This window comes from Martes martes (genome assembly GCF_963455335.1).
Source record: "Martes martes genome assembly, chromosome: 13".
NCBI classification, from domain to species: domain Eukaryota; kingdom Metazoa; phylum Chordata; class Mammalia; order Carnivora; family Mustelidae; genus Martes; species Martes martes.
In genome coordinates this window covers 27,709,773-27,736,516 of record NC_137901.1, presented here as the reverse complement: position 1 = coordinate 27,736,516, position 26,744 = coordinate 27,709,773, and the positions used below count along the sequence as shown (strand labels likewise).

Sequence of the window (26,744 nt, the reverse complement as noted above, 5' to 3'; positions counted from 1 at the left end):
GGAAGAAATAAAACTTTCACTATATGCAGATGATATGATACTATGTATAGAAAACCTGGAAGATCCCACCAAAAAAACTGCTAAAACTGATCAATGAATTTAGTAAGATCCCAGGATACAAAATCAATGTTCAGAAATCTGTTGCATTTCTATACACCAAAAATGAAGCAAGAGAAATAGAAATTAAGAAAGTAATTCCATTTACAATTGCACCAAAATAATAAAATACCTAGAAATAAGCTTAACCAAGAAGGTGGAAAACCTATACTCTGAAAACTATAAAATATTGATGAAAGAAATGAAAGATGATACAAACAAATGGAAAGATATTCCATGCTCATGGATTGGAAGAACAAATATTGTTAAAATGTCCATACTGCCCAAAGTAATCTACAGATTTAATGCAATCAATAACAAAATACCAAGAACATTCTTTACAGAAATAGAACAAATAATATTAAAATTTATATGGAACCACCGAAGACCCAGAATAGCCAGAACAATCTTGAAAAAGAAAAACAAAACTGGAGGTGTCACAATTTCAGATTTCAAATTATACTACAAAGCTGTAGTAATCGAAATAGTATGGTACTGGCACAAAAAAAAAATAGTATGGTACTGGCACAAAAACAAAAATCAATGGAACAGGATAGAAAGCCTAGAAAAAAACCCACAATTATATGGTCAGTTAATCTTCAACAAAAGAGGCAAGAACATGCCATGGGAAAAAAGAGAGTCTCTTCAGCAAATGGTATTGGGAAAACTGGTCAGCTACATGCAAAAGAATGAAACTGAACCACTTGCTTACACTGTAACAAAAATAAACTCGAAATGGATTAAAGACCTGAATGTGAGACTTGAAACCATAAATATCCTAGAAGAGGCAGGAATTTCTCTGACATTGGCATTTATAGATCTGTTTCCTGAGGTAAGGGAAATAAGAGCAAAAACAAGCTATTGGGACTACATCCAAAAAAAAGTTACTGCCCAGCGAAGGAATCAACAAAACTAAAAGACAGCCTACTGAATAGAAGATATTTGCAAATGATATAATGGGTAAAGGTTAGTATCCAAAATGTATAAAGAACTTCTATGATTCAACACCCATCCCCAAATAATCCAATTAAAAAGTATGGGCAGAAGATATGAACAGACATTTCTCCAAAGAAGACATCTAGATGGCCAACAGACACATGAAAAGAGGATCCACATCACTCATCATCAGGGAAATGCAAATCAAAACCACAATGAGATATCACCTCACACCTTTCAGAATGGCTACAATCAAAAACAGAAAAAACAGCAAGTGTTGGTGAGGATGTGGAGGAAAAGGAACCCTCATGCACTGTTGGTGGGAAGGCAAACTGATGCAGCCACTGTGGAAAACAGTATGGAGATTCCTCAACAATTTAAAAATGGAACTTCTCTACGATCCAGTAATTGCACTACTTGGTATTTACCCAAAGAATACAAAAACACTAATTTGAAAGAACATATGACTCCCCTAGGTTAATTGCAGAATTATTTACAATAACCAAATTATGGAAGGAGTCCAAGTGTCCATGAATGAATGGATAAAGATGTGGGGCACATACAATGGAATATTGTTCAGTCATAAAAAGGAATGAAATCTTGCTAATTGCAACAACATAGAGCTAGAGAATATAACGCTGAGTGAAATAAGTCAGTCAGAGAAAGACAAATACCGTATGATTTCACTCACATGTGGAATTTAAGAAACAAAACAAACAAAGGAAAGAAAAAGACACAAACCAAAAGCAGACTCTTAACTGTAGAGAACAAAGTGATGGTTGCCAGAGGGGAGGTGGGTGGGGGATGGGTGACACAGGTGAAGGAGATTAAGGGTTCACTTATCATGATGAGCACTGAGTAAGGTATAGATTTTTTGAATCACTATATTTTATACCTAAAACTAACATAACACTATATGCTAATTATATTGGAATTGCAGTTAAAAACTTAATTAAAAAAAAAAAGACTACTAGTCTTGGGAAGTAGCTGTTTGGTCTGCATTAGTGAGCATCATTTTGTAACCTAACATCCAGCTCCTTTAACTGATAGCATGAAGTTTAAGTACTTGGTGTTAGCTCTTCCTGTATTATTATTTCAGTCAGTATGTTGAAATTGAATATTTTTCAGTCTTTTTCACTAGACTGGGCTCTCTGAGTGCACGCTGTAGGTGCTCAGTGAATATTTGTTGAACTAGAAACTGGACCTCATGACACTCAAGGCCAGAACCTTCTCATGGTAGCATTAAAGACAGTAATGACAAAAGTAGAGTGGGATTTGGGTTTGGGGGTGATAATCTCCATGACAATGTTTCAAGAGGAAACTGGTGCTTTCTTAGTCCTCTGGGAGGTCATGATACAAATGAGTTGTTTTTAAACTCATCCTCTGTGGCTACGGTGACCAGGTGCGGGGCTGGCCAGTCTGCAGTGCTCTGCAGTAGGGTGTTTATGAGCTCTGTCCTTTCCTCAAGGAGCCAGAGGAGGAGGTAACCATGGAGGACAGCCCCACTATGGTTAAAATGGACCAGGGTGAAAATCAGGTTTTACCAAGTCCAAGAAGAAGGTATCTCCCCAAGGCACTTGGCTACGTCACTGGTGATATGAAAGAATTCGCCAGCTGGCTTAAAGGTATTTATGTTTCCCTCCGTTGGGGAGATGGGGGAAGGAGCTTCGGGGGAGCTAGCTTGCTGGTTCTTCTACTCTTATCTTTCATTATAGTCCCCTGCCTTCTATTGACCTCTCTCCTCTCCAGCTTTTAACTTTTTTTTTTAAAGATTTTTATTTTTTTAAAGATGTATTTATTTGAGAGAGAGAGAGAGAGAGAGAACATGAGCAGAGGGAGGAGCAGAGAGAGAAGGAGAGAGCAGACTCCCTGCTGAGCCTGAAGGCTGACATGGGGCTCGATCCCACAACTCTCAGATCAGGACCTGAGCTACAATCAAGAGTTGGATGCTTAACTGACTAAGTTACCCGGGTTGCCCAAGATTCTATTCTTAAGTAATCTCCATACCGAACATGAGGCTCAAATTTATAATCCCAAAATCAAGAGTAGCACGTTTTACCAACTGAGTCAGCCTGATGCCCCTAACTTTTTATCTTCTAACCTGTAAGCCTCTTCAGATAATTTTTTGTGGAGGTAGTTCTTAGAGCCAGAGCCCTACTCATATTAGAGGAAAGCACCTGGCTCCATTCCATAATTTCAGCACTTAAAAACTGAAGTTTTACTATTGGTAATTCATTTCTTTAGCTTAAGAGTCTGTACCTCTGAGCACAGTGAATAAGGGCATTCAGTGCTTTCGGTGGTGGAGATTCTAGGAAGGGCAGTGTGGGTTGACCGTAAAGAAACTTGAGGTTTGGGGGGATCTGGGTACCACTAAAGGGGAAATTGCTCAGAGGGAAAAGCTTCCAGGAATATCGAAAAATGAGTTCCACCTTTATCAGAGGACATTTTGATGATTTTACTCAGGGTGGGCACTGAGCATGGAAAGGAACCCCTTGACTTGTCACTTCCTCAGCTCTGCCCATCTCATCTCTTCCAGATAAACCACAGGTGCTCCAGTTCGTTGACTGGGTCCTTCGGGGCATATCCCAGGTGGTGTTCGTCAGCAACCCCATCAGTGGAATCTTGATTCTGGTGGGACTGCTGGTCCAGAATCCCTGGTGGGCTCTTAATGGCTGTGTGGGAACGGTGGTCTCCACCCTGACGGCCTTATTGCTTGCTCAGGACAGGTAGGTCCCTCCACCCAAGCCTGCTCTTCTTGCTTCGGAGAACGTAGGAGCCAATCCCTGACTCTGGGCATCAGTGATAAGGCCCTACCCTTCCCAGAAATACCCACCTTTATTTTACAGAACCTGTATTTGTCTTGAGTCAGAGGTCAGGGGATTATTTATATATTGTATTATTTCTCTTTAATCATTCACAAAATCATTCTTCTTCAATGATTAATCAATTATTTGTCATGAGCATTTTGTTTGGGCAAGAACCTATATGAGTTCCCTTTTTTTTAGATTTTATTTATTTGAGAGAAAGAGAGAGAGCACAAGCAGGGGGAGGAGTAGAGGGAGAGGGAGAGGTAGACTCCCCACTGAGCAGGGAGCCCAAAGTGGGGCTTAATCCCAGGATCCCAAGATCATGACCTGAGCCAAAGGCACAAGCTTAATGGACTGAGCCACCCAGGTGCCTCATGCATATGAGTTCTTGAAAAGTCTTGGTGAATACACATCTTCTGTTGTTCTAACTATGGCATTCCACAACTTGCTGACATTGCCATTAAAGCAATGTCAGTCAAGAATTCAGTCTGCAAGTCCCTTGTTGAGAAGGCAAGTCTTTGTCTAGCTGTCGACGGTCCTCAAGTATATTCCCAAATTCTAGAAGAAAAGATCACTTTTAGGGTTAAACCGGCAAAAATCCCATCACTTCCCTACATGTCCCAAAAGATTAGTTAAAGAAGACAATAGGTCAAGCTTCAGAAGTGAGGCTAAATGCCCAGCAACAAAAAGGAACCTGAGAATGAATTCGGTGCTGAGTATGCGTATAAATGCAATACTCCACCCAGTGAAAGTAATTGTTTTTCTTTGCAATAACGTGGAAATGTGTGTTTGGAGACCACAAAATGGAAACACAGGAAGATGAAAAATGTATGCTAAGTTGGAAGACTGATCTTTTTAAGGTCACAAACACTATGAAAATGAATTTACAGTTGGACAATCTTATACCTTTCACCAAGAATGTCAGACTTAGCAGTTTCACGGACCAGCTCTGTTCAGATCAAAGGCTCTTAATGACGCAAAAGAAATAGCAACTTTCTGAAGGAAAGGCTAAAGGAAGCAAAACAAGCCGCCTCACTCGTTTCCCTTTCTGCACCTGGATGCTGGAGTCCTGTCTGGCTAGGACCCCTCTGTAGGGGGTTGTTCCATAATGTACATCTACATTTTATCCTCATCTACGTATATTTCATTTTTTCCCACAATTTTAATAGTGTTTGGCGTTTACAGACTTTGAAATCATTTTCTAAATGTAATCTCATTTTCTAATGTGAATATGACCTGAAAGTTACAAGTGTCATTTATGGGCGAGTCCCACCAGCGTCCACGCAGGATGTGTCCACGCTGTGCCTCTCGCCCACAGGTCGGCAATAGCAACAGGACTCCAGGGCTACAATGCCACGCTGCTGGGAATCCTCATGGCTGTCTTTTCAGACAAGGGCAACTATTTCTGGTGGCTGTTACTCCCGGTGTCGGCTATGTCCATGACTTGGTAAGCAGTCCCTGGTTTTCAAAAACGCCTTAAAAAAAAAAAAAAAAGTTTGGGTGGAGGAGGGATTGGAGAGTTACTGTTGAATGGATACAAAGTTTCAGTTTTACAAGATGCAAAATGTTCTAGGAATGGACAGCCGGATGGTTATACAACAGTGTGAATGAACTGAATGCTAGTCAACTAGAGACCTTCATATGGTTAAAATGGTCGGTTATATGGTGCATATGTCTAACAATTTTTATAAAAATGATTTTTTAAGATTCAGAGTCAGGTTATGCCTATTGGAAACAGGAAGCATCACACACACCGATGCGTGCATGTGACCCTCCCCACACACCTCATCCCCTCACCCCCCAAGATTCTGATGTAATTGGTCTGGGGTGTTGCCTGGCCATTGGGAAGGTTTTTTTTTTTTTTCCTTTTTTTTTTTAAATATTTTATTTATTTATTTGACAGAGAGAGAGAGAGAGATCACAAGTAGGGAGAGAGGCAGGCGGCGGGGGTGGGGGGGAAGCAGGATCCCCGCCAAGCAGAGAGCCTGATGCAGGGCTTGATCCCTGGACCCTGAGATCATGAGCTGAGCCGAAGGCAGAGGCTTAACCCACTGAGCCACCCAGGCGCCCTGGCCATTGGGAGTTTTAAAGGCTCCCGGGGGTTTCTAACACAACCAAATTTGAGGACCGCGCCCTACATCAGTGGTGCATCGTGCACAACTACAGAATGACAGCAGGGCTTGTGGAAACGCAGCCTGCTGCTCCCCTCCCCCAGAGCTTTGGATTCAGTCCATCTTGGGTGAAGCCTAAGAATCCGCATTTCTAACTAGTTCCTAGGTGGTGTGGGCTGATCCAGGGACTACACTTTGAGAACCACTGTGTGTGCCTATATGAACTCTCCTTACCCAGGTGCCCCTGTTGCCTTCAAAGAACTGCTTTCCTGAATTCGATCCCTTTTAACCCTAAGTCCTTCCAATTTGTTTCTTAAGTCCTTTTTTGTTTGTTTTTTTTGAAACATACATTTCCTTCCTACTATGGCACGTTTAGAATATAAAATATGAATATCCACATGGATGAGTAGTACAGCCCACTCTGGACAGTGTCTGCAGGGCACCCCCCCACCCCGCACTTGGCTGCACCCACAGGGGGAGAGTCTGCTGGCAGAGCCAATCTGACCAGGAAATAATTTCCAAAGAACAGGCTCAAGGACAGGAGGTGGGTCACCCGCAGGGACTCACCACACACTCCCCGCCCCCCCTCCCCCGCTATGATCTGGAGTTCTGACCTTAGTTGATGGGCCAATAAGTGAGAGCCCAAAAGGGGCCCAGAGACTGTCTAATCTAATCTGATCCAGTCCCCCAGGCTACAGACAAGGAAATGGATGAGCAGTTCCTTGCCAAAGTCACACAGTTCACCAACTGCTTCAGACTTACAGCTGCTCCTCCCCCTCCTGCCCCCCTCCCACCCCGAGTTTAAGATCTTTTTCCTCCAGCCCACACCACCTTTCATCCTCCCTTGGGTAATTGTTCCTTTTTTCCAAAAATAGATATACTAAAGACTCATGAAGATGACACAGAAATTCAAGATGGTGGTTGCCTCTGCTGGGGAGGCAGCGGCTCATGATCATGTACCATGATTGTGGTTACACAGGGGGCTCTAACTGGGGGGATAGTATTTTACCTCATACCGAAAATACTTCCAAAAATATTTCTACAGCCTAGATTTCATAAGTCACTGTGAGCAACCCCAGAGTATAATTTTTCAAAAGCCAAACAAGCTAAGAGTTGATTATTGACTTTATGTAAGAATTATTCTCTGACAGGATTTATTCCGCATGTGTTTGGTTTTCTGTTCCAGTCTGGGGTTTTTGTTTTGTTTTGTTTCTTTTCCCCCTGTGAAAAGTTTGCTAAAACACCACGTTAGCATTTTGCCCATGAAATAAAGCCTCTCCACAGTGTAGAGATTGGGTTTGTCAACTGAGTTGTCACGAGCATGAACTTCCCTTCTGTTCTCTGGTTCTTGTTATTAGTCCAATTTTCTCAAGTGCGTTGAACTCCTTGTTCTGCAAATGGGATCTCCCGGTCTTCACTCTGCCGTTCAACATGGCGTTGTCGATGTACCTATCGGCCACAGGACATTACAATCCATTCTTCCCAGGCAAATTGTTCAAACCCGTAACCGCAGTTCCCAATGTCACCTGGCCTGAGCTCAATGCCCTGCAGGTAAGATACACTATCTTCTTGCATACCTCCCTGACTCTGGAAGACACCCAGTGTCCTCCTGCTTGAGTGTTCTTGGGCATCAGAGCCTGACGGAGACTCTTGTCCCATAAACAGTTTATTTTACTCCAAAACTTTGGGCTCTAAGGGTTTGTTTGTCATTATTATTATCGAAGTATAGTTAACATACAAGGTTGTATTAGTTTCAGGTGTACAGTAGAGCAATTCGACAATTCTATACGTTACTCAGTGCTCCTCAAAATACATGCCCTCTTCATCCCCTTCACCGACTTCACCAATCCCCCCACTCGTCTCCCTCTGGTAACCACCAGTGTGTTCTCTGTAGTTAAGGGTCTGTGTTTTTTTTTTTTTTTTTTATCTTTTTTTCTTTGTTCTAAAGGGTTTTTTAAATGATTGCTCAAAGCTAAGTTTCCCCCCTCTTTTCCTAAAAGCCAGTGCGGAGTATAGTGCCATTGGACATCAAAGACTGTGTTTCAGACTTGCCCCTTCTTTGGGTGGATGGGATGGGGGCCAGCCCTTGATGAAGGGCCTCTAGCCTGAAGTTAAGGCCTCCGAGACAGCCTCCTCTGATCAAAAGAACTGACAGCTTACGTAGATTTGAAAGTGGAATTCATTACAATGAAATAAAATTAAAAATGCAGTTTCTTGGCCTGACCAGCCACACCTCAGGCGTTCAGTAGCCGCCTATGGAATATTCCAGCACCACGGAAGTCCTGCCGGACGGTGCTGGTCTTCTCCTCACTCTGAGCTACCACCCCAACGTCAAGACCCTTCGTTCCCATCCCGCCTGACTCCCCGCCTCCCGGCGCCCTGAGGGATGGTTCTGCCATCAGTTCTGAGGGAAAACCTGTGCAGTCTTTGCCTGTGTCGAGGTCCCCGGTCTAGACAAACAGGAAACGATCTTGTGTAGACACGACGATCCACTGTGAGCTGGAAAATTCGGGGTCCATCCTAGGATAGAATCACACTCTCAGTGCCGTCCTGGGCTCTGTGTTTGGAAGCCAGTGTTGGATCCTGCCTAACATCTGAGGGGAGGGGCAGTTCCTCCTGCCAAAGCAGGATCCCCTGTAGCAATCGCGCCCTCCCCGAGGTCGCTCAAGAGGTATACACGCCACCAGGGTGAGTAACTGGACTGGGTCACAATGGAACCTAATGTGGCTAATTAGGCCTCTCCTGGCCCGAGCAGAAGTACCATTATAAAGAATTACTATTTGTTGGCTTAAATCGAACCCTATACCTACCCCAAACTGCCATAGTCTGTCAGCACTTAGCTGAAGTCGGGCCTCAGCCAGAACGTAGAATTGTGACATTCACGTGTAGTGGTATGTTTTGAGGACTGACAGGAATTTGTTGATAATTGGGAGAAGCCAATTATCTGGTTTAAATTAATACAATTATCTAGTTTAAATTAATACATGTTCTCATTAAGTATAAATAGGGTCCTCATTCATGAACTTGCCAATGATTGCTTCTGAATTGTGGATAAGATAACCCAGCTCTGGATCTCTGGCCTTAACAACCCGATTGCACAGGAGTAATAATACTTCGCTTGACCCTGGTGTGCTCTCCTGTGTTAGCCTGAGAATGACGGACAGTTAAGAGCCGCAGAGATGTCCGCTGTGGTCCCTGCCATCCTTGCTGGGAGGTGTGGCAGGTCCTGGCCATCAGACCAGCCAGGAGCCTCCCAGCAACCAAAGCCAAGTGGGTGTGCAGGCCTTGGAGACCCTGAGGAAAGGGGAATTCAAAGAAGGCAGGCTCAGCATTTGCCAGCAAAGGGCTGGTCTATTTCTCGGGATAAAGCTGAAGAAGAAGATTTCGCTGTCAAGAGAAAGAGACTTTTAGAAATTAGTACCACTGGCCTCAGAAGACGAGATAGCTAACTCTACCATTACATTGTCTGTGCCTGCGGGTGTCCTGCAGCTTTCTGCTCAGTGGTGTTAACAAGCTCCTTTTCCAAACCGCTTTGCAGTTATTGAAATCACTGCCCGTGGGTGTGGGCCAGATCTATGGCTGTGATAACCCGTGGACAGGGGGCATTTTCCTGGTCGCCCTTCTGCTCTCCTCCCCACTCATGTGCCTGCACGCAGCCATCGGATCACTGCTGGGGATAGCGGCAGGTGAGCAAATATGGTACCGCATACCCCCCCGTGCCCCCCCCACCCCGCCCCGCCCAGGCATCTTCCATACTCTAGACTTCCTTGAGGGCTCTGCTTCCAAGTAACCGATGGGCGTAGCTTCCCCCACCCCTGGCCTCCTTCCAGAGCGCCCTGCCTTTGGTCCCCAGCCCTGAGCCCACCTGTCTTCTCTACTAGGACTCAGTGTTTCGGAGCCGTTTGAGAACATCTACCTTGGACTCTGGGGTTTCAACAGCTCTCTGGCCTGCATTGCAATCGGAGGAATGTTCCTGGCTCTCACCTGGCAAACCCACATCCTAGCTCTTGCTTGTGGTGAGTGTACCCTGCGTGGGAGGGAGGGTTGCTCCTAATTCTGGAATCAGTCCCAACAGTACAAAGGGACCGTGTGAGACACTGGGGCTGTGGTTCCAGGGTGGGCTCCCGGCTATCGGCATGTGGGAGCAGGACAGGTGGCGTCCCCTCCCTGGGAGGGTTAAGCTCCGCTGTGCCCTCCTCGTTGGCTGTCGTGGGGGCGGGAGAGCCTGTTGAGTCGTGATCACCATTTGCCATCGCATATGTCGGGGGTAGAAACTCGACTCGTTCTATTTCATCACACTCATGATCTGACCCAAGAAACTCGAGTGAAATGACTCCGGCTAGACACAGAGCCATTCCTCCTGAGCCAGGGAGGACTACATGTGGCCGTCCAGCTGTCTCACGCTCCAGGGAGCCTCGGAATCACCTGGAAGGCTTGTGAAAACACGGATGGCTGCCCACCCACCCCCCAGTCCCTGATTCCTCCTACGAGGGGGAGTTGACATTCCTAACCAGGGCCAGACAGCGCTGCTGCTGTTGATCCGAGGACGACGTTTTCCAAACCGCTGTGTTCATCCCTTCTGACCCTGGTACTCCAGTGACTCAGCTGGTCAGAGCTAGGAGAGGGTCTGGAGATCTCCCTCTGTCCCCCTCATTTTACTATTGGGGTTCCAAGGCCAGAGAGGTGAAGTGGTGTGCTGAAGGGCATCCAGTCAATTAGGGTAAGTGCAAGCCGGAACCCACACTTGCTAACAACCTCTGGAATTGCACCCCACACACACACACACACACACTACTCTGCTTCCCAGTGGCAGTATTCAGGCCTTGAGGTAAAAACAGAGCTCAAGTGACTGAGATTTGAAAAGCGGGTGGATTTCTCAGGCCCTCGTAAAAGGGAGGGTTATTCACCCAGAGGCTCTGGCATCCCTAATCCAATACAAAGTAAAAGTATTTAAGATAATCGGTTAGACTGTAGGGAATGACCGTCCCTGGGGAATATGTTGGGGGGGGGATGGACTGTGCACAAATTATTCCTAACCTAATAGAAATATTTGTCTAGAGTCAGTTTATCACCAGATGAATTGATCCAAATTATCTAAGCCGCTCCTAAAATGGCAGATCACATGTAGACATACACAATGGAATACTACTCAGCCATAAAAAAGAATGAAATCTTGCAACTTGCACCAACACGGGTGGACCTTGAGGGTATTACATAAGTGAGATAAGTCAAACAGAGAAAGACAAATATCACATGATTTCACTTACATGTGGGATCTAAAAAAAAAAAACAGAACAACGCAAAACCCAGGCTCATAAATGCTGGGAACAGATCAGTAGTTGCCAGAGGGGAGGTGGGAAGGGGTGCAAAGGGGGTAAAGGGAAGTATAAATTTCCAGTCATAAAATAAATAAGCCACGGGGGTGTCATATACTGCATGAGGAACAGAGTCCGTAACATTGTCTTAATTTTGTGTGGGGGCAGATGGTGATGAGACTTTACCGAGTGGAGCATTTCACAGCATATACAAGGGCAGAATCACTGTGGTGTACACCTGAAACTAATATAATATTGCATGTCAATTATACCTCAATTTAAATATAAAAATAGGAGAGTAGACCACATGTGAGGCAGGACTGAGTATGGATTCCTGCACCGGGCGGGAGGCAGGACCAAGGATCTCGAAGGCGTCACCGAGATGTGATTGTCCGAGGCTGTAGCCAGGTGAACACACCTCAGGTTGCCGTGACGGGACCACGTACGTGTTGTTTTGCCCATTTCTTTGTAGTACACAGCTGTTCCAGCGACTAAGCCTGTCAGAACTTTTGGCTCACTTTCCCACCTTTGTTCACAAGCTTAGGGCAAAGGAGAAGATAGATTATGTGCCACCCGAGCTAGGCCAGGGTAGAAGCTTTATTGTGAGGTGGTTTGGGGTTTCAAATCTTTTTCTGAGGCTCAGACCTTCATGTGTCTGTGTTGGCAGGAGCAGCAAATACGTATTAAACACTCATGAAGCAGCCCAGACAGTTCTAGAAAGAGCTAGGGGTTTAGCAGGGTTAGATCCCGGAAGCTGCTGTGCCCAGGGCTGAAGCCAGGTAGATGGGAGAAGCCCACCGGAGACCACATGAATATTAGTAGCAGGACAAGGACACATCTGTAGTACCAGCGTCTCTAGGGGGGAGCGGAACAGTTCAGAATCATCAAGAAGCACCTCCTAGAGAAGGTGGCTTTTCTGTACGTCCTAAAACCCGGGAGGAGAAAGTCTGGTTGGTGGAAGGGGAGGTCCGGGCCATCGCGTGGACAGCCTGAGCCCTTCCTCCAAGATCAAGCAGTCACTATTTTGGACACCAGAGTTGTTGATGAGATCTTGGCAGGGTTTGGAAAGTGAGGAAGCCAAAGCTGTTAGCAGATGGGTTTCCTCAAAGCAGGAGTATCTTCATTATTTTCTTCACTATAAGGGGCTTATTGCACAAGACAAAACACAAAAATTCAATCAATACAGAAGAATATAAGGCAGAAAGTAAAAACATTCCATCCTACTCCCTCAATGCAACTTTTTTGCCTCCTTCTTACGAGAACCCTGTGGTTACATTGGGTCTGCTTAGATAATTCCGCTAATCTCCCCTTCTCAAGATCATCAACGTAATCCCAGCTGCTAAGCCCCTTCTGCCCTGTAAACTAACATGTTCACAGGTTCTGGGGATTCGGACGGGAACATCTTTGGGGCCGTTATTCCGCCTATCACGCCGACCTTCCTTTGGACAGGTCAGACTTTCTTCACTGGCCATAGCATAATGGTTAGGGCAGTATACGGAATTCGTGGAGAGTCCAGACCCTGGGGCCAATATCGTTGAATTTCCGTCGATGTTGCATTCACCCCCACAAAGGCCATAGGATTTCCCCAGCAGCGGACAATGTGTGAGAGGGGCCATTTCATCCACACGGGGTACTGCCCGTCTCCTCTGTCTTTGCCCAGAAAGCGTTGAGGCAGACTTTGAGTTCCTCTGGTACAGCAAGCCTCCCACGGAAAATGTCACAGCAAGCTCCAGCTTGCCCACAGCCCCCTGACCCTGCCAAACGAGACACCAACTCTGCCAGCCAGGGTAAATAAATAACAGCCATTTATTACAGAGTTGCTCCTCCGCTGGTTCCGATGGCCTTATCAGGAAAGGGAGCGGGGGACTCTGATAGGGCCCGGCAGCGCCTCCTGCTCCGCCTTCAAACCGGAAACTGCCCACCCGGGAAGTCCTCAACTTTGTTATTTTGTCAGGGCAAATGGGAGAAACATTTTGTTTCTTTTTGTTCATTTTTTTTTTTATTTAGAGTTGGGGAGGGGCAGAAGGAGAGAGGGAATCTTAAGCAGGCTCCATGCCCAGCGCCAGCTCATGGTGGGGCTCGATCTCACGACTCTGACGTCATGACAGGTGTGGAAATCCAAAGAAGGGGCTTAACTGACAGAGTCACCCAGGCACCCCAATGTTTTGTCCCTTTTTAATGCTTGGCTTGTCCTCGTAGGACTGGTCCACGGTGGCCTGCTGAGATGGACACTGTCTGCTCAGCCCTCAGGGCCTTTCTGTCCCACGGTTGCCCAGAGCGCCGTCACAGTCATCACCTGCACCTTGCGGTGTGTGGACTTGCCTCTCTAATGGGAGGCTTTCCCGGTCCCGCTCAGCAAGCCTTAACTGACGGGCAGCCGCTGTTAGACGGTGTGACGCTCTTACTGTGGAGAGAAAAGCAACTTGTAATTGGAGACCACTTGGAAACAGCAGAGCAGGAAGAGAGCAGGGCGGGAACTGTGCCTTCCAAGCGCGACCCGTGTGAAAAGGACAGGAAAGGCAGCAAGGTCTCGTGCGCTCGGGGGAGGTCTCAGAGGAGAGCCCGGAACCCGAGAGAGCAGGGCAAGTGTTCTGGTGCTTACCCGACAGCCAGCCGGTGAATACAGTGAATACGTGTTGAATGAGCGAGGGAGGGAAGGAAGGAAGGAAGGAAGAAAAGAAGGAAGGGGAGGGAGGAAGATGAGGGAGGGAGGGAGGAAGGAAGGAAATGGAAAATGAAATTACCAAAACCAAACAAAGTTCTTCCAGCCCAAGCCACTTCTGCTCAGGGCAGCGTCCCGGTCCGCCCGCTCCAGGGACGGGGATGGGTGGGCAGCTGCCGTTTGTGGAAGTGGAGGACTGCATTTGAGATTCATCTCCCTGCAGAGCGCATCTTCAGGTTGCCCTTTACAGACGGCAACACTAGATTCCAAAGTTCAGTGATTTGCTGTACAATAAAATGGCGGAGCTGGGGTTTGAAGCCCCTGCTGCTTCCAAGACAAGCCTTTCCTGCTAGCCTGAGGCGATTCAGATGTAGAAGAATTGGGTATACTGTTGAACAAAAAAACCAGGACAAAAAGACCAAAGATTGATGAAAGGATGGAAGTCTATGGTCAAGTAAGTAGGATCAGAGTCCCTCCCCCCACTTCCAGCCCCACCCCCCATGGGGCTCACTTGTCCCTGCCCTGGAGGTCTGGGTGGTGGGCATGTCTAACAGCTAGCCGTGGCCCAGGGGGCTGTGTGCCCAACCCAGGGAGGTCATCCTGCAGCCTGCCTTTGTGAAACCTGGGCTTCCCTGAGCCTCCCTGAGCCCCCTCTTCAATGGGTGATTAGCCACTCAAGATCTTTTTTTTGTGTTGTTTTGTATTGAAGGTCACATGTAGACTCAAATTACCTGCTTTAAGATTTTGCTCAGAGTAAATAAAAACACAGCCTATGAATTCATTAGCCCGTATGCCAATCTTAATGGTATTTGGGACAATGTTATTACGGGGAGAAATTCCGAGTTTGTGGTCAGTTTCTGCTATCTTTTAATTTTTTTTTTTATATACCATGATTTTTTTGTAACTGTGAATCCTAACCATTAATGTGAGACTCCTAGACGCACACATTGTGATTGAACAGAAACCATGCTATCTCAAGAAACATTCATACGTTTCATTTTTTAAAGATTTATTTTAGAGAGAGAGCAAGCGAGCACAAGTCAGGGAGGGGCAAAGGGAGAGGCAGAGAAAGCTCAAGCCGACTCCATACTGGGTGTGGAGCCCGAAGTGGGGCTCCATCTCACAAGCCTGCGATCATGACCTGAGCCAAAATCCGGTGTCAGGCGCTTAACCGGCTGAGCCACCCCGGGGCCCCCATCATTTTAATTCAACTATAACGACTAAGTTTATTTGCCATGGAAGGGCTTTTCCTTAGAGATCAGCGATAATAGCAACAGAATAGTAACCAGAAAAGCTCCCTTTGCCGAGTACCCCTTACTGTGTGCCAAACCCAAGTAGTATCTCCTTTCATGATGACACCAACCCCCTGAGAAATTCTATCACCTCTATTGTGCAGGTGTGGATGTGGAGGCTTAGAATGGAGGCACCAAGCTCCTAAGTGATAAGGTCTGCATTTGAACCCAGAGCGTCTGTGAGCTCGCACTTGTAACCAGGGTGCTGAGCTAGCTGGTGAAACATGGATTTCCAGATTTATACCAGAACGCAGTCTTCCCTACAATGAAAAGTGCACCTATTAAGTCTTGTTTCTCCTTTTTTGTAGCTCTGTTCACTGCCTACCTCGGAGTCAGCCTGTCCCACATGATGGCTGTGGTGAGTTGGCTTTAATCTTGCTTTATCATCAGCGTGATTGATCTGTTTATAGTGATGTGGAAACCTTCCTGAGGTCTCGCTGGGTGGTGTCCTGAGCAGGAGGAGTCTGGGCTGCGGTCACCACGACTTTCCCATCTCCTGGGCCTGCCTGTTCCACATACCTTCTAACATCATAATAAATTTTAGTCTAAGCTACAATCACTGGGCCTGCTAAAAAATATCAGAGTGCGTAATTTAAAGAAGTGAAAGTTAGTCTGTATAACGTGTTTCCACGCCATAATTCTGAGTGTTAGGGACCTGACTTTAGAATGTCTTCTGCTTGAACAGAAAGCCAAAACCATGTAGTGGTTGAGAAATAAAAGGAGGAAAAGGATAATTGGCTACAGACCCAAATGGTTTGGGTTTTGGTTTTAATTGAGCCATTCGTTTTTCATAACCCTTGCCTTTTTTTAAACCGCCCCCCCACCCCCCCGTCAGTGGTCAGTAAGACCTACTCGGACCGGTGTCCTAGCTGAATTATTTCATAGGCAGAATCACTGCCTGTTCAGTGCCTCCTGCCACTTTCTCCCTCCTTTTCGGCACTGGCTTGACCTTGACCTTCTCCTTCAGAGCTGCATGAGTTGCTGGGAACAGCCCAGAGGAAGGACCTCCCCTCCAAGAGCCCAGAGTCTGTTTGGGAACTGGAATGGAAGGAAGGAAAGCCAGTAGAGTCCAAGACTGGTCTGGGTGGAAAGCAGGAGGAGAGAGGTCACTATGGCCCAAACTAATCAAAGGGAGCCCTGGGAGGGTGATGAGGGGTCTTCTTCCCACATGTGGTGCAGGAAGCCTGACTGGATGAGAGGGAGGGAAAGATGTGCAAGGTGGACATGCAGCCGACCCCCTGAGGAACAGACGGCCGTGCTTCCCATGCTAAATGCAGTCCAACTGGGATCTGGGACTCAGTTTCAGCGAGCAGAAGCAGCGTCCGGACCAGGGGCCCAGGGACACATCCCCCTGGGCTGAATGAGAATGCGAGGAAGGGTGGTGCTCTGGGACAGGATCTCACAGGAGCCTGTGGCTTGTCTCTTCCTCCTCAGGTGGGGCTGCCGGCTTGCACCTGGCCCTTCTGTTTGGCCACACTCCTCTTCCTCTTGCTGACCACGAAAAATGCCAACATCTACAGGATGCCCCTCAGCAAAGTCACTTATCCTGAAGAAAACCGCATCTTCTACCTCCAGGCCAAGAAGAAAAGGATGGTTGAAAGCCCTTTGTGAGCGCAACCCCCACCCACAGCCAAGGTCCCAAGGGGGGACTGACTGGCTGACTGCCCCACGTGACTCCCAGGGTCTCAGCAAACTGCTGTTTTTCAGTAGCAACAACATTCACACTAACCCATTGGCAATCTGCTCTTAGGCTCATTTTTGTGGCTTTCTTTTAGACTCCAGGAACATCCCCAAACATGTGAGAGACACGTCCAGATGGCCTGCCCTGGTTGGGGCGTGGGTGCTAGACATACACTCTACTTATAAAGTCAAATGCTCCAACAGAAAGAAGACTTGAGACCAGAGCTCACTATTCTTCGATATTCTTGGTGTTTGGTTGGCTGCATGATGCTGACAGTATTAAAAATTAAGCTCTACAAACCAACGAAGCCTTCAATGAATGGAATTGGTGGTCACAAATCAAAGTCAACCCAGAATTCTCCGATAAGCAGTTTGACTTGCTTAAAATCAATACAAGTTCCGTGGGACAGCTGTGGGGCCCACAGCTGGTTCTCCAGCTCCTGGGCAGAAGGGCCTGGATGCGGCCCTATGTGTGTGAGGCATTCTACAGGAGATGGTTGATTCTTTCCAGGCTGACACATTGTGTGGGAGGGAGAAAGGGATTTTATCAGTCAGAATGACTCTGTAGTGTTATTTTTCTTAGACATCGCAAAAGACATTTTAGATAAAGTATATGATCTTTTTCTTAGGAGAATGGATTTGTTTTTTCAATGAGGTAAAATAGGAGAAGTTCTGGTTTCACCAGCCCCTGGTTATTAAAGAAAAGTTACATTTTTTTATAAAATACTCAGCATAGCTCTTTTTACTTTAATCCCCAAGTTGATTCTGTAAATGCCAGGAATGCCTAGAACCAAGTCATAAACCTCCAGGGCCCTTTAAAACCACATTTGGAATTCATCTGAGGATGTCTTCTACCTTATAAAGTCTGAAAATGAAGGTCGGATTGTGTCTGGGTGCTCGGAAGTTGTTGAGTTTCTTACTTTAAAAAACAAATTCATTATTTTCTGCACGCTCACAATATTCTCACTCAGAAACCTGACAAGACATACCAGTAAAGGGTTCTCCTGTTTTTCTTTGCTTTAATTACAAAGTTATCAGTCCTATAAACATTCTGTACCTGAACATGTTGAGGACGCCGTGGGACGTTTGCTCACTACCTTCTAGTTCCGTCTGTATCAGTTCAGTATTTTGGGGGATTCAAAAAGAGAAACCGTAGAAGCCTAAAGGATTTTTCTCCTTGGAGTTTGCCAGGCTCAATGCAAAACACACAGTTTGATGCATGAAAAAACAGAAGGGAAGGAAACCTACCAATATCTTGGGAAGAAGCCCACATCTCCCTTTTCTCGGGGAACACAAACATTGCTCCATTTTAACAACCCTGTAACCAAAGCCCTTTGAAGCCCTGAATTTGCAACTCTCACAGAGTCATGTGCATGCCTGTGGAAAAACTAAATTTTTAATTGTTCAGATGGACATCTCTCTTGTTAGGGAATTTGTGAAATAAGATTGGGGGGGAGGGAGGGACACAAAAAAGCAAGCAGAACCAAAGATAACCACGAGTGAAGAACCTGGGCCATGGTTGAGCGACCCAGAGCCTCTACCGTCCCTTCAGGCCCAACTTCGTGAGGAGATCTGGAGTGTTCTCTGTGCCTTCTCCTGGTGTGCTCACACAGGCGTGTAAATGGGAACATTCTAAAGCCTTGTACGTTGTCTAATTTAAATGGTATTAATTTTCTCAGGCTATTTTTGTTACTAAGTATTATCCTGAAATAAAGTGAGTATTTTGTCAGTTTTCTTAGGGATCACTTGTGTTCTTTCCTATTGTCTGTATAACCAATTTCCAATTAAGAATATGAATAAAATTATGCTCACAGCTCAGTTTTGTGTAAATTTTAAAAGTCCCATACGCCTTTTATAGCTTTCGTGAACCTTCACAATCACATGCGTATGTGCGTATTGCTTAGAATTGCTTATATTTTGAAGTGCTGTATCTTTATTCCTTTCTCATACATGGTACAGGACCAGATGTGTTGCTGGGCAAACCCTGTTCAACTCAGAGGTATGGACCCATCCTTCTCTCAACTCCGCATTGTTCTTCTCACTCAGGGATGAGAACAGATTCCTTAGGGCAGTCACCGATGCTCAGCACACGTTCCCAACACTTTGAGATGAATATGCAGGCAGCTTCCATGTGTGTCCTACAGGCCCCAGGCCCCCCCCTGGCCCCAGGACTGAGGCTGGGCACACCTAAGCGGTGAGTGTCCTGGGAGGAGCTACTTCTCAGATTGTTCCCCTTGAAGGCGAAGCCACGCTCCCCTCTGCTACCTGAAGCACTTCCCTCCCACCTCCCTTCATCCGTGGTTAGTGGGCTTGAAAGAAAACATGGTAAGAATGGAAAGTCCCTCCAAGTTTCAAAAGCAGCCCAAACCAGGTTGGGTTAAGAAATAAGGCCACAATGGATTAGCCCCATTGGAGTGCCCTCTGTCAAAACAAAACCTCTCCAAGGGGCGCCTGGGTGGCTCAGTCAGTTGTGCAATGGACTCTTAATTTGGGCTCAAGTCATGTTCTCAGGGTTATGAGTTGGAGTCCCGCCTCGGGCTATTCCTAGGGTATGGAACCTGCTTAAGGTTCTCTCTCTCTCTCCCCCTTCCCCACCAACCCTCACCCCAGCTCACACACATGTGTGCACTCTCTCTCTCAAAAACAAACAAAACAAAAAATACCCTCTCCTACCGATTGTTTCAAGGCAATAAATTTGCGAGAGTGATCTGGTCATTAAATGCCCTCTTTGGTCTGAGGTAGAAAACAGAGAGAAGGTTTTAAGGTTCTTCAGCTGAAGACTTCAAATGCTCTATAAAGTTATCCATGGTACCTGATTAGCATGAAATATGTTGAGGTAGGAGGTTAAGTTCGACAGGAGATCAGAATTTTCCAAGGTGGCTTCTTACAGACAACCCTGCAGGAATACTTTTGGGGTGGTTACGTAGAGCACAACATTTTAGGCATAAGAAAGTTTTCAGCCTTCCCTTTAGTCCAACAATTTCCTTCTAAAAGGCTTTCGTCTTTAGAGTGAAATCTGCTTCTTGAACCTACACCCACACCCCCCCCCACCCCCGATCATTAGAAGGCTTGTAGCTTCAAGGCTAGAGAATGCCATTCGCTAACAGTCACCGGTACAGATCCTGAAGAAATGTAAACAAATAGAATAAATAATAGACTTTGAAAGATGTGGATTTAAGTCCTATAATAGCCTGCTTTCACCAGCTCTTAAAATTGAGCTACAAATACAGGTAGCAGATTAAAGCAGACATATGTGAAATCATCTAAAAGAAAAGACTGCTCCTGGGTCTGACCCTCACCTTACCAAGTGTTAACCAGGGAAGTGTGAACACAGCCAGAGCAAGCTTACATCTGATGGGAAAGCAGGTCAACCACAGAAGCTTAGGAGCTGGAGGCAGACAAAGGCAGGGGTCTTCAGCTCTGGAGTCATGGCCCAGGAACAGGTGTCAAGGGATACCCCATGGCAGAAATGGGCACACTGGGGGGATCACGGTTTAGCAAACCTAATCACTTAGATCAAGAGGCTAATGCCCCTTGTCTGAGCCTGTACTCCCAAGCTGTTTCACCTCTTGTGTAGATTTGCCTTCTAAGGGAAACAATGCCCTTGTCCATACTTGTGAATTTCTGACCCGCAAGAGTTACATTTCTCGTTTTAATTAATAATTCCGTTCTGAGAATAGGTTTTTGTAAAGGGTTTTGTTTTGGGTTTTTTTTTTTTTTTTTTTTGCCTGTACGTGTCACCAAAACCCAAATCAGCCCATGGTGTTCCAATGAAGTCAAGTTTCTGAGGCTACAAAGGTGGGTGGGGTGGAAGGTAGTCATGGAAGGCCTTCCTGAGGATGTGAGCTTTAGGTCAATACCTAAAGAGTAGGCCAGAGATGGGCTGGTGGAGGAAGGTGGGGGATGGAGGGAGCCGTGTTCTTGGCAGATGGAAGCTCATGCATAAAGGCCTTGAGATAAGGAGATTTATGTTTTCAAGAAGTGAGAGAAGACTGACATGGCTGGACCACGGTGAGTGGAAAGGATTGGTGTGGATTTGGGAAATCAAGTAGACCATTCCAGTAACACAGGAGAGAGGTAGTTGGCTCAGACTTCAGTGAGGGCAAGGAGATGGAGAGAAGTTGATGGGTGTGAGAGACAAGAGGTGGAATCCTCAGTACTTGGTAATGGATTCATGTGGGACATGAGGGAAAGGGAGATGTCAAGGAGGACTCCCTGAATTCTCACTTGGGTCACAAGGTGGATGGTGGTGCCACACAGAGATGGGAGCACTGGAGAGTCACTGCTTCTCTCGTGCTATACATCTTCCTGTCCAATCCCATCTTTCCAGAGTTTTAATCCAGACCCTTTCTTCAATGGTCTATGGGAACTGTTCCAGAAGTATCAATTTCAACACATCCAGGGCAAAACTCATCTTCTTCAACTATTCTGCTCTCCCCTCTGTGCTGAGTTATGGGGAAATGTAACACCCTCTAGCTTACTATCCAAGTCAGAAACAGTGTGCCATTTTTAGCTTCATTCTCTCACCTCTAGGCTATAGCCAAATTCTAGGGATTTTACTTCCCTGCTAGCCCCCATTGGTTCAGTAATTGGCAAATATTTATTGAATGACTATTTATTACATAATAGGAACTGGGACTGCCATAGTGGACCCAACCGTCATGGCCACTGCCCTCACAAGAACTTTATGAGGTGAACCGACAAGTAAATGAGTAAAGGGAGTAGCGTGGTAATGCGGATGAGTAAGAGGTAGCTGGACAACAAGGTTGAAGAGTGATTTCTGTGACTTCTCCCTTCTAAGAAACAGAAGATAAGAACATACCATTAAGCACCAGACATCCATACCAGTCAGCAGGCTTTGGGTAGCAAGCAATAGAACAACAGTAGTTTCATTCTTAAAGCAGGAAGTTCTGTTCCAAGTTTAGTGCAACTGCTCAACAATGTCATCAAGGATGCAACGTCCTTCTATCCTCTTCAGCATTCTCAGCATCTTCAGAAGACTTCATTTTCATCCTTGTTGCCTCATGGTCCCAAAACAGATGCCTTGTTACAGACATCACAACCACCTCAGAAAAAGGAGGCAACCAGAGTTGCAAGTGAGTCATTCTTTCGTGTCTCTCTCTTTTTATAAGGGAGGAAAATCTTCCCCAGAAGCTTTCCCCAAATGCCATCACTTGTCTCTTTTTGGCAGAACTGGGTCATATGGACGTTCCTGACTGCAAAGGAGTCTGGAAAAGCATGGATCTGGCATTGTTGGCCTCTACTGTAGCAGGTGAGCTCCACCATATTGCAAGGAAAGCAGGAGGAATGTCTATTGGCCAAGCAGACAAACATGGGTGTCACAGTGGGGTACATAGTACACAGTCCCTTTGTGCCCAGACCACAGTGGAGAGAGCTACATGGTGGCAGACAAGACTGTTTATTGAGAGGTTCACAAAGGGGTTTGGGACAGAGAACTAAATCGAGACCTTTTACACAGAAAGACTTTGTGGAGCACTTGCTGGAATATTCCCAGAGTACTTTAGGATACCCCAGCTTCATACAAGACTTTGTAGCCTCTGACTAACAAGATTCTAAGCAAAAAGTGAGGCAGCCAGCGATAATGATCAGAGCAAGGTTTAAGTTTAGGGTCATTTCATGCCTTAATTAGTCCTCTCCATCTAAAGAGTCGAAGCCTCTAAATCATTCGAGGTCAGAAGCCTCCACTGGGAATAGTTGAGTTTCAATTCAATTCCAGCTCAATGAAGCACTGAAAACAAGTGGCTGACAGTTTCTGCCTCATGGTTCCTAATAAACAATGAGAAAGCCCATTTCCTGTTTGGGTTGGGTCCATTGGATCCTAGCCCTTAGAAGCTTTGAATTATATCACAGTGACATGCAAGAACTTGAAGGGGAAGAAATGAAGCACAGAGGAAAGTTGGCACGGTGTCAGGAAATCTGGCTCAAGTTAAGTCCCTCAGACCACAGGACACAATGGCAGCTAGGACATGAGTCAGTGACCCAAGAGCAAGCACATCTTGGGGCAATGAGAGCACATCCAGGCAGGTCATAGGAGTGGCAAATCCAACGAGGAGACCTTTCTACCTTCTGAGACCCCATGTTGGTGTCTCAACAAGAGGGGAGATTTGTGGTAGCAAGTAGCTGCACACAGCACTTGAAATAAAGCCAGCCCCAGCTGAGGTGTTCAAAAGTATGAGCATGAGTATGTTCAAAAGTACACACTGGATTTCAAACATAGAAGACCAAAAAATAAATAAATAAATAAAATATCTTAATAATTTTGTATATTGGTTAAATATTGAGATGTATACTTTGTATCCATTGGGTTAAATAAGACATATTATTAAATTAATTTCACCTTTAAAGAATTTGTTATGTGGGGGTACCTAAGTGGCTCAGTCAGTTAAGTGTCTGCCTTCAGCTCGGGTCATGATCCCAGCATCCTGAGATCCAGCCCGGCACTGGGCTCCCTGCTCACTGGGGAGTTTGCTTCTCCCTCTGCCTCCGCCCCTGCTCACTACTCATTCATTCTCTCTCTCTCTCTCTCTCTCTCTCTCAAATAAATAAATAAATAAATAAATCTTTAAAAAAATTTTTTTAATGTGGTCACAAGAAAATTTTAAATCACATAGATGACTTGCATTCGTAGTCATATTCTATGTCTGTGGCACAGTGCTTGGTTAGACAATGCCCAATCCTGGGGCTCTTAAATGTCTGCAAATTCTCCATGGCAACTCGGATGGTGCTGAGCTGTGGAGCTCAAACTTCTAGAGAATTCATTATTCCCTGAATGCATGAATGGGTAAGAAGCCTTTCCTCTACTACATTGTGGAGACAAGAGTTAGCTAATTCAGCAGTGTCGATTTCAGGTAAAATTTTACACCTTTCAGGAGTACCCACTGTACCTTGAGGATGTCATTTTTAAAAAATAATCATAACATGCCTCCAGAGTGAGGAGACTGAATTTCTTGTGTGTAGTATAAAGTTATCCTGAAAGCAGTAGCTGGAAAGGAGCCTCAGAAATGTTCGGAGCTACCACTGGGATTAGCGGGCTTCCCCCCCACACTGTGCCCACGTGCAGAATGCAGGCTCCCAAGGGTGCCAGTGCTCAGCAGTCACAAGCAATGAAAACAGTGAAGCACCTGGTTATGAGGCAATAGGGACCAGTGGGGACCATGGCAAATTGAAGATTGCACACTCCACCCCACACCCACCAAAACATTCACATTCCAGGTATTTTCAAACACTATGCTAGCCAAACAAACCAGTTTAGGGGCTGGATTTCTTCCAAGGGCTCCATTTTGCAAGTTCCATGTCCAGGCACCTCTTATAAAGGCTCTACAATGTTTCTCAACCAAGTGCATCCATCAGAGTAACGCGTAAGAACCTTTGAAAAGCCACAACTATCCCACCCCATCCTGGACCTCCTGAATCTTTAAAAGCTCTACTGATGATTTGCCTACATAAATGTGACTACAAGTTCAGAAAACTCAGAGGCCAGCGGAAGCTCGATGGCTTCCTGTAGGAGATGTGACTCTGCCCTTGTTCTGACACATTTTCTCCCTGGCTCATGGGGACTTGGCTCTGGAAGCTTGTTTGGGTTCCTCCTGTGTCCCCTGACCACCACCCTTTCCAGAACCACTGCTAGGGTCCAAAGAAATGATACTCTCATTAAGGAGCCATGTTTTGGTGGGCCCTGGGGTTAACCTTGTGGACAGGGTACTCAGGAGGTGGTCAGGGGCAGAAGGAAGTGCCTGCGGCAGAAAATGTATTCTCTTTAAATGCCCAAAGCTTACCTATGCTGAATCAGCCCACGATAGCCACTGCCTCCCATCTCATGCCACCTGTCCCACAGGCAAGGCGATGGTATAGAGCTGGTCTTACCCGCCTTCATGGGCTGCTATGTGGTTGCTTCTTTCCACCTCCCTGTAAGGATGGCCTAAAAATAGCTAACTGGGGTTTACATGGACACAAAAAGGCCCAAAGAAGAAGGGTAGCATTGTTCGTCCCCAGGCCCTGCCCTCCCCACCTCCGTGATTATACCCTTCCGCTCATTGCGTGAAGCAGGCTTGTGCTTCTCTTTCTTCTGGGGGCATCCCACAATGTCCACACCTGCCCCGCCTTGCCTGTCTCTGACCTTCACATTCCTCATGGAAAGTATCCTGTCACCTGCAGCTCTGCCCCTCAGTGCCTGTCACAGGGTCCCCCAGGGCTCCCAGACACAGGCATCAGGAGCCCCTTCTTCAGCATCCTGGATCTGATAAGTCAGTACCTTTGCCAGACCTGTTAAAGTTCCCCAATGCCACACTGGTGTGTATTTGGCCACAAGACCAGTGCAGACTTTGTGTGCTTAATGCTGGTTGTAATTTAACGTAAAGCATTATTTCCTTCCAGGCCATGAGGTGGGATCTACAGCCCCAGGACTCAGCATTAGGTACATGACAGGGGTGCGTACCCTTGGCATCAGAATCCATGCAGTCACACCTGGACCTAACAGGGCCAACACCTGCGTGATCTGAGTGGTAGGGGTCCCGAAGATGCCTTCGCCAGCCGCTGCCCAGGCGATCTAAAATATCTCCCTTGACTTCCCAGTGAAAGAGTATTATATTGTGACAGCTGCAACTCATTAAGATCTCAGATAGTAAAAACCTGGTGGAAATCCTTTCTCTGGTTTCTTTCCGCCTAACAGCCAGTAAGAACAAATCGTTTAAGAAAGGGATTCTAGAAAGATGAGTTCTGATGGGTGACTCCAAGGAAGGTGGTCATCTAGAACTCGAGGAGCTGTTGTGCAAAGGAAGGGAAAGAGGTGGGGGGGGGGGGTAAGAGGGACATACATGAGGAAGCCAAGGACAATGGATGATTAAAACCCATTCCCTGCCGAGGACATCGCAGGCACCCAACAGGCAGGGACCCTTCAGATGCGTGTCTGCATCCGCAGGGCAGGATGTGGGCTTCCCTCCTCCATGCTGTTAGAATACGGTTCCTTCCTCTTCCCAGAATCCCGAAATCCCAGCTTGCCTGTCCTAATGGCCATTTGTTGTTTTTTATCCTCCCCACATCCTTCCTACCTTTTTCTGGTAACAGCACCTCCCTTCCCTTAAGAGATCTGCTCCTTCCCACTCACGGGGATCTCTTGGGGATGCCAACCTCACTACCCTCCCTACTCCCAGGCACCGTGGGTTGGAGCCCCTCAGATCGGGCCAATCAGAGTACTCCAATCCCCGGGTCGTAGGCACTGTCCCAAGGCATAGCCTCCTGACCCAAACGGAACCAATCAGATTCTCCCCCGCAGGAATTTGCAATCTGAGCAGACTTTCCAGGGTAGAAGGAAGTTCGAGCCGCGTCTGACGACAGTGGTGTGAAGAAAGGCCACATTAACACCCAGAGCCGCCTCGACTTCTTCCCCCGGCCCACCCCCAAGGCCAGGTTCCTGTTACTTTCATGTAATGAGCTATCCCCATGCCTTTCCAATACACTGGTACTTGAATGAGTTAGAATTTGTTTCTGTTGTTCTAACCAACAGCCCAAACTGATACGGAATGTCCGAGAAACACAGAAGGTCCAATAGGCTGAGTCGGGGGGGGGGGGCGCTAAGGGAGGGCCATCCCCCCTCCCCTTCTCCTTTCCCCGCACTGCCCTATCCCAGGCTGGGAATCTGATCGTCCTCGCGCCATGGGGTTAATAGTAGCTGATACGCCGCAGAACTGCAAGGCTGGGGTCCAGATTCAGAGCTCATGACTTAACTGTCAACAAAGCTCCCCCGGATGCTATCAGTGAGTTGTGTTCAGCTTTATTGACAGAGACACTCTAGGCTGGACACGCGGGAGCTTATGATCGTTATCAAC

The 26,744-nt window shown here is 46.4% G+C and overlaps 1 protein-coding gene across 2 annotated transcripts in view; it reads left to right on the top strand.

The window, feature by feature from the left end:
- SLC14A1 (solute carrier family 14 member 1 (Kidd blood group)) overlaps positions 1-18,273 on the top strand; it is a 29,130-nt gene extending 10,857 nt beyond the window's left edge. For both annotated transcript variants that reach the window (XM_080820977.1, XM_080820978.1), the window contains exons 3-10: positions 2,501-2,657; positions 3,569-3,758; positions 5,158-5,286; positions 7,309-7,501; positions 9,489-9,636; positions 9,832-9,966; positions 15,528-15,577; positions 16,654-18,273. In XM_080820977.1, the coding sequence (XP_080677103.1) occupies positions 2,522-2,657; positions 3,569-3,758; positions 5,158-5,286; positions 7,309-7,501; positions 9,489-9,636; positions 9,832-9,966; positions 15,528-15,577; positions 16,654-16,830 (1,158 nt within the window). In that variant the 5' untranslated portion in view covers positions 2,501-2,521 and the 3' untranslated portion in view covers positions 16,831-18,273. The remainder of the gene's footprint in view (positions 1-2,500; positions 2,658-3,568; positions 3,759-5,157; positions 5,287-7,308; positions 7,502-9,488; positions 9,637-9,831; positions 9,967-15,527; positions 15,578-16,653) is intronic.
- The last annotated feature ends 8,471 nt before the right edge of the window (positions 18,274-26,744 follow it).